This window comes from Neoarius graeffei, chromosome 18 (assembly GCF_027579695.1).
Source record: "Neoarius graeffei isolate fNeoGra1 chromosome 18, fNeoGra1.pri, whole genome shotgun sequence".
Lineage (NCBI taxonomy): Eukaryota > Metazoa > Chordata > Actinopteri > Siluriformes > Ariidae > Neoarius > Neoarius graeffei.
In genome coordinates, this window is record NC_083586.1 from 42,056,477 (window position 1) to 42,073,366 (window position 16,890).

The window sequence follows — 16,890 nt, forward strand, 5'->3', positions numbered from 1 at the left end:
TTTGGGTTGTTTTCCGTTCATATTGGAGATCGCATACAAGTCTCATATAATTGGTAATGTGAACGGCCTAACAAAAAAAATCGGATTTCACAACAACTCGGATATGGGTCGTTTCAGGTTGCAGTCTGAACGTAGTGTTAGAGTTGAATCCGAAGTTAAATACCTTGGAGTAACAATGTCCAAAAACATACTCAGAAGAGAGGACACCAATATTTCTATCCGGATATCAGATATGGAAAAAAAACTTAGCCGTTGGTTATCCAGAGACTGAACCATTTTTGGCAGAGTGATTCTTTCTAAAGCAGATGGCATATCGAATTTAATCTACCCTTGTCATTCACTTTACATTTCTACTAACAATATCAAAAAAGCCAACTCTATTATTTTTCAGTTTCTGTGGAAGAATAAAACACACTGCATTAAAAGAGCACAGCTGGTTAAAGCGTATAAAGAAGGTGGTATCAGAGCTCCAGATTTTGAAACAATGGTTGGGACTCTGAAGATTAAGTGGATTAAAACATTTTTGGCCCACTCTGATTCTATGTGGTTCCACATGCCTAGATCACTGTTCAATAAAGTTGGAGGATTTGATTTTCTTCTAAAATGTGATTTTGATATCAATAAGATTCCTTTGAAACTTTCAAGATTTCATAAACAGATTCTTTACTTTTGGAAGATGATATTTACCCATAATTTTTCACCCCACGGTGCAACCTTATGGAATAACAGAGTTATTAACATCAATAGAAAGTCACTTTTTAAGAAGGATTGGTATGAGCGAGACATTTGGTTTGTTACTGATATAATGGATGGGGAATTTTTGGATTATAGTGTCTTTTCAAATAAATACAAATTAAAATGCGCTCCTCATGAATATAATAAAATCTGCAAGGCTATCCCCCTGCCTTTGATTAGATTGATACAAAATATCAGGAAGAATTCTAATGTTAGATCTCTTTTACCCAGTTAATCATAGATGAAACCCACATAAACCATAAGAAGCGTGATAACAGATTTGTCAGTACAGCCTTTAAAGTAGAGTTGTTCCATAACTTCAACAGAGCCTTGTTCAGAATGAGTGATGAAGTGACCTTGTCAGTTTTGGAAAAGGCTCATACACAATTTGTGAAATGGCCTATTTCACCTAAGGTCAAAGAAACTCACTTTAAAATAATAAATAAAATTTATCCAGTTGCTGATTTCCTTAAAAGAAGATTTGGGTTTGAAGTAGAGCCTTGTGAATTCTGTAATGAAGCTTGAAGAGATTTCTCTCCGTGCTTCCACGGAAGGCGGTCGCATTTTCTGCTCTCCCTCTCCCTCCTTTTTTTCCCTGCTTGTGCTTCTGTCTTGTCTCGTCTACTGTACTTTTTGAAGAGACTCTTCCTGCATTACTTTCTAAACTAAAAAAAAGCATGGAATTGATAAACTGGTCTCCTAACGAAATTGACACAGTTTTCTCGACGAGAAGTTTGGGTTCGGGGGAACCCGTCTGTCCTGCCGGAACGTTTGCAGCTGGTTACACGATGGACGCACGGGAGCGGTGGCGGGTCGTGTGCCTGGCGATTCTTTCTGTGAAGGACATTGATGATATCTACCTATTTGGAACCATGATTACAGGACTTTTGCTGATTGGATTAGGCATTGCCCTGGTATATCGAGGAAATCAGACAACGGTGACAGCTGTTCAAAGCCCCACAAAGCTGCCCGATATGATTGGAGTGGTGGGCAAAGCTGTTGGCACTCAGACTGTCGACATTCAGAACTTTAACCACAAAATGGTTGTTATCTCGGAGCAGCTTTCAGCTTTGCAAGGAATACGTTTTTCGGAGATCAATTTGAATAGAATGGACGGAATGGACAGATATGGACGAGCGGTGTGGACGTGCAAAGACTGCGTCTGGAAAGACCAAACAATTTATATCTTCTCGACATTCGGCGCCCTGAGACAGCACTGGCCTCGGTTCAGGCCATTGCTGAGGCAACATTTCCCCCTGAAGGTCACTGCCGGGAGACACTCTCGCATTCCTTCTCTAACTCTCCGCGGTCGCCATTTTTACCCCCAGTGTGACAAGCGGGTGCGTGACCAGCGCCTTCATGGCTGCAGGAGCGGACAGCTGCTTGCTTGCGCTGGATTACCTCCCCACCCCCACCACCCTTACCCTTTACCCCTGATTCCCCCCCTCAAGTCCCGTGTTTAAAGTGGACTTGTGTTGTTGTGTGCTTATGTGCAAAAGGTTTTTTTAAATGTTCCCACACTGTACTCCTGACAGGAGCATAGTGGGGGGGTGTTCTTTTTTTCCTTATCTCTCCTCATGTTGTGTTTCCTTTTTATCTTCATCCCTGTCTTCCTGTCCTGTCTACCCTATGTCAATTGTATGTTGTATATGTACGGACAGGTTGACGGCTAATTTCGCTGGTACATGTGACTAGTGACAATAAAGGGCATCATCATCATCAAGAGACCTCAGAACATATGTTTTATTTATGCCCTGTATCTAGGAAATTTTGGCTGGATATCAATGATTGGTTATCTGTCAAAATAATTGATATGTTACCTTTTGTCATCTCTCCTGTTCTTTTTTACATGGACAATCTTAACTCTATTTCTGAATTGGTAAACATTGTCATACTTATGGGTAAATATCATATTTACTGTTGTAAATGGAGAAACAATAAGCCTTCCTTTTCATGTTTTGTTAATGACTTTAAATTATTTTTCCTGTCTCTCCAAAAAGTGAAATTTAAGTTGGCGTGTAAAATCCACAAAGACATAAATTCTATGTTACTTTTATGAAATGACACTGCTCCTTTATCTGTCACTGTTTATTGCCCCTTTGTTTTGTTTGTTTTTGTTTACTTTGATGTGTTTTTTTTCCTCTTCGAGATGCTGTATTTCAAATTCTTCTTTAAAAAAAAAAAGTACACAAATTGCTCTAACTGGGTGGAAACATTGGTTTCCACCCAGTTAGAGCAAGAACCAGAACATCAAGGATGCAGTAGCTCATCTGGCCTGCCAATAAAACAACCATGACGATCAAAACATCAAACAGAACTGAAATGTGACAATGAGAGAGAGGACCAACCTCCATGGCAAATCAACAAAGGACTAAATTTTGTTCCCAACGGAAGATCTACTCAAAAACATTGATCAGAACTGAATTCGCATGATAAATGAGAAAGGCAATACAATTCTAGTGAAAAGTCTGAAAACTTGTTCAGGTGACCTAATTAGCAGTTCGTGAGCAAAAATGACCAAGTTTTGTGCAGAAGGACGAGTTCTTTCAAACGAACAATCAGAACTGAAATCCACTGAGAACTGAGGGAGGGGATATATGATTTAACTGAAAAGAAAAATTGTTTGCAACAGGAAAATCAACAACCAACCAACCAAGTTTTGTTCCTCAAGGTAAGATCTACCCAAAACATCGATCACAACTGGAATCGGATGAGAAATCAGAGAGGAGATAGAATTCTAGTGAGAGGCCTGGAAAATTCGTTAATTTGGCCTAATTACTAACTCGTTAACAAAAAATTTTGACAAAACAACGACCAAGTTTTGTGCAGAGTGATGAGTTCTTTCAAACAAAAACAATCGGAACAGAAATCCATGGAGAACTGACAGAGGAGATACGATTTAACCGAATTGTGGACGACGGACGCCACGCCATGGCAACAGCTCGTCCGCCCATGCTTGCATTCTGTTGCTTTTCCAACAGACTAAAATGTGCACAATAAAAACAAGACCAAACTTGACAAAACTCAACTCAAAATTAATACTGACCCCCCCCCAAAAAAAAAGCAAACATGAATTTCTGCATCACACATTTTCTGAAAACTGTCCAGGGTGCCAATATATTTTACAATGACTATAATTGACTCACTCAGTGGAACCTGCACTAAGCTCACTTGTTGGGATCTGGAATGGCTTGTCATAGCAATCTCTGTAGAGCTCAGGCATCTCGAACATCCGGGAGATCTGCACACTCATCACAGGATCATTCACTTTATCTGTGCACACAAAGACAGGAAGAAAAAAAAAAAAAAAACAGGAAAATACGCAACTTAGTTCAACTCTCCATTACAGTACACACATAGCCAGATTGCATGACCTCCTGACTGTGCTTTGTGTGCTGGAAGTGCCATAGACATGCAGCATAGCCTTGATCTGTTCTCCACTGCACGTGACAACTTTGGACTCACAATCAGCACGAAAAAGACAGAGGTGATGCATGATTTCCTGCTCCAGGAAAGGCATACCAAAAGCCAGCTATCACCGTAAACAACGTCAAGCTCTCAGCTGTGAACAAGTTCTCTTACCTTGGTAGCACCCTGTCTCGCTGCGGACATACTGATGATGAAACAGACATGAGAATAGCCAAGGCCAACACTGCTTTTGGAAGGCTACGTTCATCAGTGTGGGAACGTCAGGGAGTAAGCCTCTCAACCAAGCTCAAAGTCTACAGAGCAGTAGTCTTCCCAACTCTCCTATATGCATCTGAGACCTGGAGTGTTTACCAGAGACATGCAAAGAAGCTTACCCGCTTCCATCCAAGTTGCCTTTGCAAACTAATGATGTTAAAATGGCAAGACACAGAGGTTCTGGAACAGTCAGGAACAATCAAGATATTTACAATACTTCGCTGGGCTGGTGACATCACTTGGATGCCTGATGAGCGTCTCCTGAAGCGCATCCTGTACGGAGAATCGGCAACTGGAGCTTGATCACGTGGTGGCCAGAAAGAAAAGATATAAAAGACACGCTCAAAGCCTCATTGAAAGACTTTGGCGTTGACCATGAAAACTGGGAGACCCTTGCTCGAAATCGCTCTGTATGACGCACAACAGTATCCAAAGGTGCCGCTAGCTATGAAAAGCAGTGCATTGCTGTGGCCAAGTCAAAATGCACAACACATAAAGCCAGAGAAAACAGTACCACTTCTGCTCATAAGTATCTTCTTTCACTGTCTTGGCCTCACTGTCCCCGCATAGTCTGTGTAAAGATTGGCCTTAACAGCCACCTGAGAACACATGTATCTACGACAACAATGGATGCCTGATATCACTGGTAAAGATGGTCATCTTCCCTCAGGAAGGACGAACATCACAGTACACACAGCTCACTGAAACTGGACAGTAAAAGATTGGTCAAACGTTGCCTGGTCTTTTTCTCATCTTTAAATTTCCAGTTTCGGTGAGTTTGTGCCTACTGTAGCTTTAGATTCCTGTTCTTGGCTCAAAGGACTGGAACCAGATGTGGTCTTCTGCTGTTGTAGCCCATTGGCCTTGAGGATCGAGGTTTTGTGTACAGTATTCTGAGATTCTTTTCTGCTCACCATGGATGTACAGAGTGGTTATTTGATTTGATTTACACTAGCCTTCCTATCAGTATTGAGGAGTTTCTGCCTCACAGGACTACTGCTCAGCAGAGGTATTTGTTTTTTTGCACAACTCTACAGACTGTCCCGTCATGAGCTAAACACCTCAGTTACTATGATCCAAAGTGTTACATTCTTACAGGAAGACCAAGAACAGTATTAACTAATGCAAAAGGAACATCTTTGGAAACAAACCAAAGCCATCCATCCATTATCTATGGAGGACTTTCAAGTGACGTTATCACAACTGCAGATTTGTTTACACGGCCATGTTGCCGGCCAAGCTTTGTGTTTGCTAGCAATCGGCACAAGTGGACGTGAGCGACTGTAAGCCACTTTCAATAAACATCTACAGGTAAACTTGTAGAAGTTACATTGAAAAGAACAATGCCAGAGACCTGTAGTGCTTTGGATGTAATAACAGACATGGAGATAAACCTGGTTTCACTTTTCACTGCTTCCTGGTGAACCCAGAAAGACGGGAAAAATGGCGAGCTGCAGTTCAACAGGAAGAAAAGCATTCCCGTGTGTGTGGAGAACATTTTATATCATCAGGTTAGTATGAAAGCTCTGTGCAACATTAAAATGTATATCTGGATGTGGGCTTTGGACGCGATATATTTTATTAGACCTAATCCTTGGCGAGACGAACAGTATTTTTGTTATATACTGATAATGTAGATGAGGCTAAACACCATAAAATATGCTAGATCTAAGCCATGGCTTGTTTACTACTACTACTACTACTACTACTAATAATAATAATAATAATAATAATAATAATAAATGTCCACGTTTTAGCTTAACTTTGTCATAATAAACAATTGTTTTTTCTTTATCATAAATTTCTGGAACTAACAGTTCCCTGGGAAGAGCGTCTTGAGGAGGCCAATGAGAGGAAAAGAGCCAAGTACCAGGAGCTGGTGGAGGAGTGCAGGGAGAGAGGTTGGAGAACCTTCTACGAGCCCATAGAAGTCGGCTGTAGGGGTTTTGCAGGGCGCTCCCTCTGCAAAGTCCTGAGCCGCTTGGGCATTGTAGGAGCAGCTAAGAAGAGGGCCATTGCATCCGCAAGCGAAGCCGCAGAGAAAGCCACACGGTGGCTTTGGATTAAAAGGGGTGATCCGTGGACTGCTACTGGGACACAAGTCGGGGCTTGATCAACCCCGGCTGGGTCGCCTCGGTGAGGGTGTATGATGTTGCGAGACCCGAAACACCCAAGGACCCCAGGATACATCACTGAGGATGCATCCCAGTGCATCCATGAGGTGTTTCTAGCATAGTTTATCATAAATTTCCCATAACATTCCACCACAAATATTGGTAGGCATCTGTACTTTTGTAAGCCTTTAGTATCTCCAGTGTATTTAAAAGTCCAGATACTAGGCTAAATAGTTCAGGATGTCGTAGTGTCCCAAATCCAGTAGCTGGTTTGCTGAACACTTCAAGTGGAATAAATACATTTGTGGGTAAATTAAGAAGAAGCAGCCTTTATTTTTGTCACATGTAACCTCAAGCACTGAGAAATTCCTCCTCTGCATTTAACCCATCTGAAGCTGAGAGCGCACACGCGCACACACACACAGACAGAGGTGTGCACAGAGTGAATAATAATAAATACATTTGTGGGTAAATTACATGGATCTGTGATGCCTGCATGTTTCAGCTTTTGGATATAACGTGATCTGCTGGTGTAATATAAATTTTTAATTGTTTCAGAGCGACTGTACTGATTGCAGTCGTCTCGATTTTTATTATTAACTGTTGCAACTGTTTCTTTGTTTGCCCAGCAATATGGCGAACGCTGTGTGAAAACCAAAAATCTGTGATGTCAGTTAAAGGCCTCTATACCACTAATCTGTCAGGGTCGCGAGAGAAGCTTAAGCCAATCCCAGCTGACTTTGGGCGAGAGGCAGGGTTCACCCTGGGCAGGTCACCAATCTATCACAGAGACAAACAACCATTCACAACTATGGGCACTTTAGAGTAGCCAACTGACCGAATCAGCATGTCTTTAGACTGTAGGAGAAAACTGGAGCACCCAGAGGAAACCCACAGTCACGGTCAGAGCATGCAAACTCCACACAGAAAGACCCCAGTCGGCCACATGCTTCGAACCCAGAACCTTCTTGCTGTGAAGCGACAGTGCTGAACCAGAGCCCTAGAAACCATAAAACATTACACCCAACATTTCTCTCAAGTTAATTCCAGATGTGTGGCGCACTCCACTGGAATGCCAAAATGAACCTGAAGTGCGTCGAGGGCATCGACTGCACTCGGACGAGTTTCCCAAAAGCTGTAAGGTTAAGAAAGTTCATCTTAAGTAGTTGAGAGAGTATTCATTATGACGCTCAGTCAACCATTTAACATTCTTTGTGTTGTGGGTCCGGAAACAAATTTTAAGAGACTCTTAAGAATGTGTCTGTATAATGCCTGTATAAGGATTCTAGTGCAAGTTATATTTAATATGACTGAAGCGTGTTTCTGCAGGTTGCTTACAAAATGAGGAGGCCATGATCTCTCTCTGCTCTCGTGAGGTTTTAAGGGAACCACGTACTCGGAGCAGATCTCCAATCTCCAGCACTGAGCTGCTCCTCTGTGCCTCCCGGAGCTTCCTCAACTGCTCCTCGACATTAAAGCCACCTCCAGCAGGACCTCTAGCTGGAAATAAAATAATCATAGCTTCAGTTCAGGCAAAAAAAAAAAAAAAATGTGGTTACCAATGAATGAAATCTAGCTGGATATGAAAGCCTTACCCTTTACCGAGTCTCCATGATCTCGCCATTTCTCATCTTTCCAGCACAGGCAGTTGATAACTCCAGTACTATCATCTACTAAATGTATAGAGTAAATGTTCATCAATCAATCAACATAACGCTTCTTTATGAAGCTAAGACAACTTAAGTACTGCACTTTGATTTATTTAAACAACAAGGAACATTAACAATATAAAAAGGCACGCAAATCAGGTTTACCTCCATAACAATAAAAGTCATCTCTTTCCCGTCTGTACACCACAGTGCCGAGTACATCCACCTGGAACAGCGGGTGACTTTTATAGAAGTAGATTCCTGTGGGTAGTGGAAAAAAATATATGCAGGGTCATGAAATTATTTTTACCTAGAAGGTCACATGGTAGAGTGTATACCTCTGCCATGCCACAGATCAACATCAAAATCAAATCGCTTGAACCGAGGATAATACTGAAGCTGTACGCCAAATGTTATTAAAAGCCGTTCACTATTTTCTGAGTTACATTCGAAACAAACAAACGGAGACGAAAACATAACCGCCTCCAACAAAGTTGTCAGAGGTAAACATGCAGCACATCTGTGTAAAACAATCGTCTCGTCACACCGTTGCTTCAGTTTCGACTTCATCAAAGGTTCATGCTTTAAACCTGTAACGATGTCGGCATGGTGGTGTAGTGGTTAGTACTGTCACCTCACAGCAAGAAGGTTCTGGGTTCAAACCCAGTGGCCAACGAGGGCCTTTCTGTGTAGAGTTTGCATGTTCTCCCCATATCTGCATGGGTTTCCAAAGATATGCAGGTTAGCTTAACTGGTGGCTCTGAATTGACCGTATGTGTGTGTCAGCCCTATGATGAGCTGGCGACTTGTCCAGGGTGTACCCTGTCTTTCACCCATGGTCAGCTGGGATAGGCTCCACTTTGCCCCCTGCACTGGAAAAGCGATTACACACAAACAAACAAACAAACAATGTCGTGTGGAAAACCTGGAACTTGTCGAGACTCTCTGATCTGTAGGATGTCTTTAACGTAAAGCCTGGCGTAAGCAGAGAACACAGGGTCCAGTCCCCACAGCAGTGAAGAAGGTTCATCTTCAGCACCACCCTGATCACCGTCCATTGTACATGAGTCTCTAAAGCTCTAAAAACAGTATCTAAAAAAGAGAAGAGAAATTTGTAGATACAGGATACAGAAGTGTAGTCATAGTAGAGCATGTTATCAAGCAGGATCATGAGACTCCCAGGCCAGAGAGCTTTCTTCAGGAGAAATCTACAGGAGGCAGTCTTGGTTTAGTGGAGAAAATGGAGGCAAGGCAAGGCAAGTTTATTTATATAGCGCATTTCATACACAGTGGCAGTTCAATGTGCTTTACAGAGGTAAAAGCAAAACAGTAAACAATAGAAAATAAAATTACATAAAATAAATGGGGAAGAAGAGAGAAAAAAATAAGAATTAAACAATAGTAGAAATAAAATAATAAAATGAAGTAAAAGTTCAGTAAAAAACAGCAGAATAAAATAGAATAACAGTTAAGTAAAGTTTAAAACATGTAAAGATGACGATATTTATCAGTTAGCAGAAAGCATCTGAGAACAGCTTGGTCTTTAGTCTAGATTTGAAGCTGCCAACAGCAGGAGCATTTTTGATGTCCTCTGGGAGTTGGTTCCATAGCTGTACTGCATAGTAGCTAAAAGCTGCTTCACCACACTTTGTTTTAACAACAGGTTTTAACAGTAAATTTTTCTGCTGCGATCTGGTGGATCTGATTGGGTTAGGCCGCTGCAACATAGAGAGGTAATTGGGCCCTGTACCATTTAGAGCTTTGTACACCAGCAGCAATGCTTTAAAGTCAATTCTGTAGCTTACTGGAAGCCAGTGAAGGGACCTTAGAATTGGAGTAATGTGCTCTGTTCTTTTTGTTCGTGTGAGAACCCTAGCTGCTGCATTTTGAACCAGCTGAAGTCGTTTGATGGTCTTTTTTGGCAGGCCTGTGAAAAGGCCATTGCAGTAATCAACCCTACTAGAGATGAAGGCATGTACAAGTTTTTCCAGATCATTTTTTGACATAAGTCCTCTTAGTTTGGAAATGTTTTTTAGGTGATAAAATGCAGATTTAGTGATTGCTTTCATGTGACTGTCAAAGTTTAGCTCGCCGTCAATGAAAACATCAAGATTTTTAACCATATCTTTTGTTTTAATCCCCTTTGTGTCAAGAATAGTGGTAATCCTGAGTCTTTCATCTTTTTTCCCAAATAGAATTACTTCTGTTTTATCTATGTTCAGCTGAAGAAAATTTTGTGAGATCCAGTTGTTGATTTGGTCGATACACTGGTAGAGACATTCAAGGGGGGCATAATCATTAGGTGATAGAGCAAAAATAAATTTGGGTGTCATCTGCATAGCAGTGATACAAAATTGAGTTGTTCTTGAAAATTTGTCCAAGTGGGAGCATATAAAAGGTTGAAAAGTAATGGTCCAAGGATCGACCCCTGGGGGACACCACAGGTCAAGGACATTGATGTTGAGGTATAATTTCCCATGGTAACAAAGAAGCTTCTATCTTTTAAGTATGATTTTAACCAATTGATAACTTTACCAGTCAACCCAACCCAGTGTTCAAGTCGATATAGCAGTATGTTGTGATCAACAGTATCAAAAGCTGCACTGAGGTCCAGTAACACCAGGACCGATGTTTTGCCTGCATCAGTATTAAGACGTATGTCATTTATAACTTTAATCAGCGCTGTTTCAGTGCTATGATTGGCACGAAATCCTGACTGAAAGTTATCAAAACAGCTGTTTGATATCAAGAAGGCAGTTAATTGATTGAAGACAATTTTTTCAAGGATTTTCCCGATGAATGGTAGATTTGATATTGGCCTGTAGTTGTTTAATACTGAAGCATCCAGATTATTCTTTTTAAGTAGGGGCTTTACAACAGCTTGGAGGAGGAAAAAAAACATGTTTTTAGAAGAAGTCTACTGAAAATAAAATGCTTGGTTAGCAAATAAGCTGGTATAGAGATAAAGCTTGTGGGCCTACTGAAGGCCAAACATGAATAAGACATTTCATTTTAAACAGACTGCATTATCTCAGGCAGTCATTCAAAGACACCTATACGGCTGTATTCCAAACGGCACCGCTTTGGGAATGTAGTCCACTAGTTAGAGTGCAGAAGCCCTTATTTCATACCACATGTATAGCACTAATATAGTGACTAGATACTCATTTGTACTTCGGCTCATGAATTCAACGCCCACTTTTACAGCTAACTCAGATTTTTATTTTTATTTTCTATGAGCTATTTCGTTATCTGAGTTAAATGATATTTAAACGCCATACTCATGAGTAAATCTGGATTTAAAAAATAAATAAATATATGAATAAATAACTCACTGTCGCTGCAGTAAAAGCATTATAAACAGGAAGCAGGATAAGTTCTTCTTCTTCTTCCACCCAGTTTCACCAACGGTCACATACAGACCAAATGCACGCACTGCCCCCTACCGGACCAAGTGGATATAGCGGTTAGACCGACTGGACATCTCATCTCATCTCATCTCATTATCTCTAGCCGCTTTATCCTGTTCTACAGGGTCGCAGGCAAGCTGGAGCCTATCCCAGCTGACTACGGGTGAAAGGCGGGGTACACCCTGGACAAGTCGCCAGGTCATCACAGGGCTGACACATAGACACAGACAACCATTCACACTCACATTCACACCTACGGTCAATTTAGAGTCACCAGTTAACCTAACCTGCATGTCTTTGGACTGTGGGGGAAACCGGAGCACCCGGAGGAAACCCACGCGGACACGGGGAGAACATGCAAACTCCACACAGAAAGGCCTCGCCGGCCACGGGGCTCAAACCCGGACCTTCTTGCTGTGAGGCGACAGCGCTAACCACTACACCACCGTGCCACATGGCTAAATCCTGAATGACTCAATTTTGTATAAATAGGGGACTACATAGGCAGCAAAATGTAGTTTTTTTCCTGCCATGAAGGTGCACTTGTATACCGAGGAGAAAGCAATTTGCATGACAGCTGTAAAATGGCGGCCCGCCTCGGTTGTCCCCTTTCGGGCGCTATATATATACGGTATATATATATCTCATCTCATTATCTCTAGCCGCTTTATCCTGTTCTACAGGGTCGCAGGCAAGCTGGAGCCTATCCCAGCTGACTACGGGTGAAAGGCGGGGTACACCCTGGACAAGTCGCCAGGTCATCACAGGGCTGACACATAGACACAGACAACCATTCACACTCACATTCACACCTACGGTCAATTTAGAGTCACCAGTTAACCTAACCTGCATGTCTTTGGACTGTGGGGGAAACCGGAGCACCCGGAGGAAACCCACGCGGACACGGGGAGAACATGCAAACTCCACACAGAAAGGCCTCGCCGGCCACGGGGCTCGAACCCGGACCTTCTTGCTGTGAGGCGACAGCGCTAACCACTACACCACCGTGCCACATGGCTAAATCCTGAATGACTCAATTTTGTATAAATAGGGGACTACATAGGCAGCAAAATGTAGTTTTTTTCCTGCCATGAAGGTGCACTTGTATACCGAGGAGAAAGCAATTTGCATGACAGCTGTAAAATGGCGGCCCGCCTCGGTTGTCCCCTTTCGGGCGCTATATATATACGGTATATATATATCTCATCTCATTATCTCTAGCCGCTTTATCCTGTTCTACAGGGTCGCAGGCAAGCTGGAGCCTATCCCAGCTGACTACGGGTGAAAGGCGGGGTACACCCTGGACAAGTCGCCAGGTCATCACAGGGCTGACACATAGACACAGACAACCATTCACACTCACATTCACACCTACGGTCAATTTAGAGTCACCAGTTAACCTAACCTGCATGTCTTTGGACTGTGGGGGAAACCGGAGCACCCGGAGGAAACCCACGCGGACACGGGGAGAACATGCAAACTCCGCACAAAAAGGCCCTCGCCGGCCACGGGGCTCAAACCCGGACCTTCTTGCTGTGAGGCGATAGTGCTAACCACTACACCACCGTGCCGCTGTATTCAAAGATTCAAGATTCAAATATTTTTTATTGTCAATTCACTATATATCCAGGGAGAATCGAAATGCCGTTTCTCTCTCACCTTACTTGTAAAATCAGATAAAAAAATATTTATATGAAGAAAAACTATATCCATCCATCCATTATCTGTAGCCGCTTATCCTGTCCGACAGGGTCGCAGGAACCTATCCCAGCTAACTATGGGTGAAAGGCGGGGTACACCCTGGACAAGTCGCCAGGGCTGACACATAGACACAGGCAACCATTCACGCTCACATTCACACCTATGGTCAATTTAGAGCCACCAATTAGCCTAACCTGCATGTCTTTGGACTGTGGGGGAAACCGGAGCACCCAGAGGAAACCCACGTGGACACAAGGAGAACGTACAAACTCCACACTGAAAGGCCCTCGCCGGCCACTGGGCTCAAACCCAGACCTTCTTGCTGTGAGGCGACAGTGCTAACCACTACACCACCGTGCCACACCAGAAAAACTATATATATTTATAAAGTATAGATAATATAGGTAAAAATATAGGCGCAAGACATGTATGAGAACAGTGAAACAGCAGTGAGGTGTGCAATTGGAATGACTGAATGGTTCAAGGTGAAGGTGGGACTTCATCAAGTGTCTGCTTTGAGTCCTTTCTTGTTTGCCATAGTGATGGATAGCTTGATGGACGAAGTGAGGCAAGAGTCACCGTGGAACATGATGTTTGCGGATGATATTGTGATATGTGGTGAAAGTAGAAAGGAGGTTGAGCTGGGTTTGGAGAGATGGTGGGATGCATTGGAACGAAGAGGAATGAAGGTGAGCAGTAGCAAAACAGAATACATGTGCATCAATGAGAATGGGGATGAGAGTGTAGTGAAGATGCAAGGAGTAAGAGTAAAGAAAGTTGGTGAATTCAAGTACCTGGGGTCAACTGTGCAGGAAAATGGGGGCTGCGATAGTGAGGTGAGAAAGAGAGTGCAGGCAGGATGGAGCAGTTGGAGAAGGATTTGTGATAGGAAAGTGCCGGCAAAAGTGAAAGGTAAGATGTATAAGACAGTAGTGAGACCAGCTGTGATGTATGGATTGGAGACCGTACCCTTAACGAAGAGACAGGAGGCAAAGTTGGAAGTGGCGGAGTTGAGGATGTTAAGGTTTGTGATGGGAGGTTGGACAGGATAAGGAACGAGCACATCAGAGGGACAGCACTTGTGGAGAGCTTGGGAATGAAGCTAAGAGAGATGAGACTGAGATGGTATGGGCACAAACTGAGAAGAGATGCAGAGCATGTTGGAAGGAGAATGTTGAGGATGGAGCTGCCAGGCACACGAAAACAAGGAAAGCCAAAGAGGAGATACATGGATGTGGTGAGAGAGGACATGAAAGTGGCAGGTGTGGTAGAGAAGGATGCGAAAGACAGGGAGCAATGGAGACGAAAGATCCGCTGTGGCGACCCCTAATCGGGAGCAGCCAAAAGAAGAAGATGATAATATAGGTAAAAATACACTCTAAAATCAATGTACAAAATAGCAGTAGTGCAAATACAGTACAATATCTGCAACAGAGAAGGTGCTTAGAAGAGTAGCTTATGAGGTGTATATGAACAGTAGTGCAAATGACCAATAGCAGCAGATACAACAGTAGTGCAAATGATTGTAGTGTGATGTGCAAACGGATGAGATAGAGTTTCTTGTGTGAATGAATGTGTTACAGACCAGGGGTAGGTAGCCGCTTATCCTGTTCTACAGGGTCGCAGGCAAGCTGGAGCCTATCCCAGCTGACTACGGGCGAGAGGCGGGGTACACCCTGGACAAGTCGCCAGGTCATCACAGGGCTGACACAGAGACAAACAACCATTCACACTCACATTCACACCTACGGTCAATTTAGAGTCACCAGTTAACCTAACCTGCATGTCTTTGGACTGTGGGGGAAACCGGAGCACCCGGAGGAAACCCATGCAGACATGGGGAGAACATGCAAACTCCACACAGAAAGGCCCTCGCTGGCCGCTGGACTCAAACCCAGAACCTTCTTGCTGTGAGGTGACAGTGCTAACCACTACACCACCGTGCTGCCGCTGGACAACGTTTATTCAACTATTTCCATTTATCCCAAATACAACTGGAAAGCTAGATGTTTGTCGTTCGAATTTGCTTGTTTAGTTACATCCAGCTGACAATTACCACTTCCCAGAATGTTCTGGAAATGTTTGGTTTTGGTTATGCTAACGGATCATTGGGCGGCACTGTGGTCTCACAGCAAGAAGGTTCTGGGTTCGAACTTCATGGCCAACGGGGAGTCTTTCTGCATGGAGTTTGCATGTTCTACCCATGTCTGTGTGGGTTTCGTCCAGTTTCCCCCACTGTCCAAAGGGATTCAGTTAGGTTAGCTGGCTACTCTAAATTATCCATAGGTGTGAATGGTTGAGAGAAGAAAAACTTGATAATAATCCAGAAGAAGGCAACAAGAAATTGATGGATGGGGCTGTCAGAGTGGCCATGTCACTGCAGTGATAAGCCAAATAGATAGATAGAACAGATCTCTCTCTCTCTCTCTCTCTCTCTCTCTCTCTCTCTCTCTCTCTCTCTTTTAACTTCCTTCACTCAAAAAACAGCAACAAATGCTCCTGAACCATCTCTTCAGGCTGCTTCAGACTGTAAGATCCTTCTGAGGCTTCTTGAAACATGAATGAACCATGAATATAAATTCCTAGGTGGACTTTGTATAGTGTTATAGTGTCAAAGTAGCACTTTTACAACAGAATCGAAAGCTTAAACTACTCTGGCCACATAGTCCATCCATCCATCCATCCATCCATCCATCCATTATCTATACCACTTATCTATCAGGGTCATGGCGGAAGCTGGAGCTCATCTTAGCTGACGTCAGGTGAGAGCCAGGGTTCACCCTGGGCAGGTCAACAATCTATCACAGGGCGAATACAGAGACAAACAATCATTCACAGTCACATTCACGCCTATGGGCAATTTCGAGGAGCTAGTTGACCTAATCCATATGTCTTTGGACTGTGGGAGGAAACTGGAGCATTCAGAGGAAACCCACACAGACACAAGCAGAACATGCAAACTCTATGCTGAAGGACCCCAGTCGGCCACGAAGCAACTATGCTAACCAATGCAGTACCCAATTACTATTATTAATTATTAAATACAGTTGTATATGAGCATATAAATTCTCTGATCTTCACACACCATAGAAAACTTCAGGACATCAGAAGGTGCAGGAGAAATGTGATACACTGCAAGGATTTTGATGCCCCCATACACACACATTAATAACTGTGAAAAGTGGTCATCAAGTTGAGGATATCTGCTTGTATTACCAATGTGATATCACTTCTATCATTTTATCAAACAATTGTATTCAGGCTGAGAGATAAAGACAGTCACTAGACTAAATTGAGTTCAGTTCTGTTATAGAACAGACATATTCTATAACACACGGACAACATGCAAACTCCGCACAGAAAGGCCCTCGCCGGCCACGGGGCTCGAACCCAGACCTTCTTGCCGTGAGGAAACAGCGTTAACCACTACACCACCGTGCCGCATTTTTGTAGGATGTTCCTTTTTTTCCCTTTCTTTTTTTAGGATCTTTTTGTAGGATGTTCCTGCCATGAGATATTGAGAATGGCCCTGAGCATCCAAGTATAATTGCCATTTAGTCTCATCTCATCTCATTATCTCTAGCCGCTTTATCCTTC

At 43.0% G+C, this 16,890-nt stretch overlaps 1 protein-coding gene across 2 annotated transcripts in view; it reads right to left on the reverse strand.

The window, feature by feature from the left end:
- Positions 1-11,586, reverse strand: part of stn1 (STN1 subunit of CST complex) — a 42,059-nt gene extending 30,473 nt beyond the window's left edge. Inside the window, exons 1-6 of one of the 2 annotated variants that reach the window (XM_060898809.1) lie at positions 11,518-11,586; positions 9,108-9,274; positions 8,348-8,443; positions 8,129-8,203; positions 7,872-8,033; positions 3,882-4,008 (exon numbers count right to left, since the gene is read on the reverse strand). In XM_060898809.1, coding sequence (XP_060754792.1) covers positions 3,882-4,008; positions 7,872-8,033; positions 8,129-8,203; positions 8,348-8,443; positions 9,108-9,240 — 593 coding nt within the window. In that variant the 5' untranslated portion in view covers positions 9,241-9,274; positions 11,518-11,586. Of the gene's footprint in view, positions 1-3,881; positions 4,009-7,871; positions 8,034-8,128; positions 8,207-8,347; positions 8,444-9,107; positions 9,275-11,517 lie in introns of both variants that reach the window. The other variant, XM_060898808.1, reaches the window with a different exon arrangement.
- Between the last annotated feature and the right edge of the window lie 5,304 nt (positions 11,587-16,890).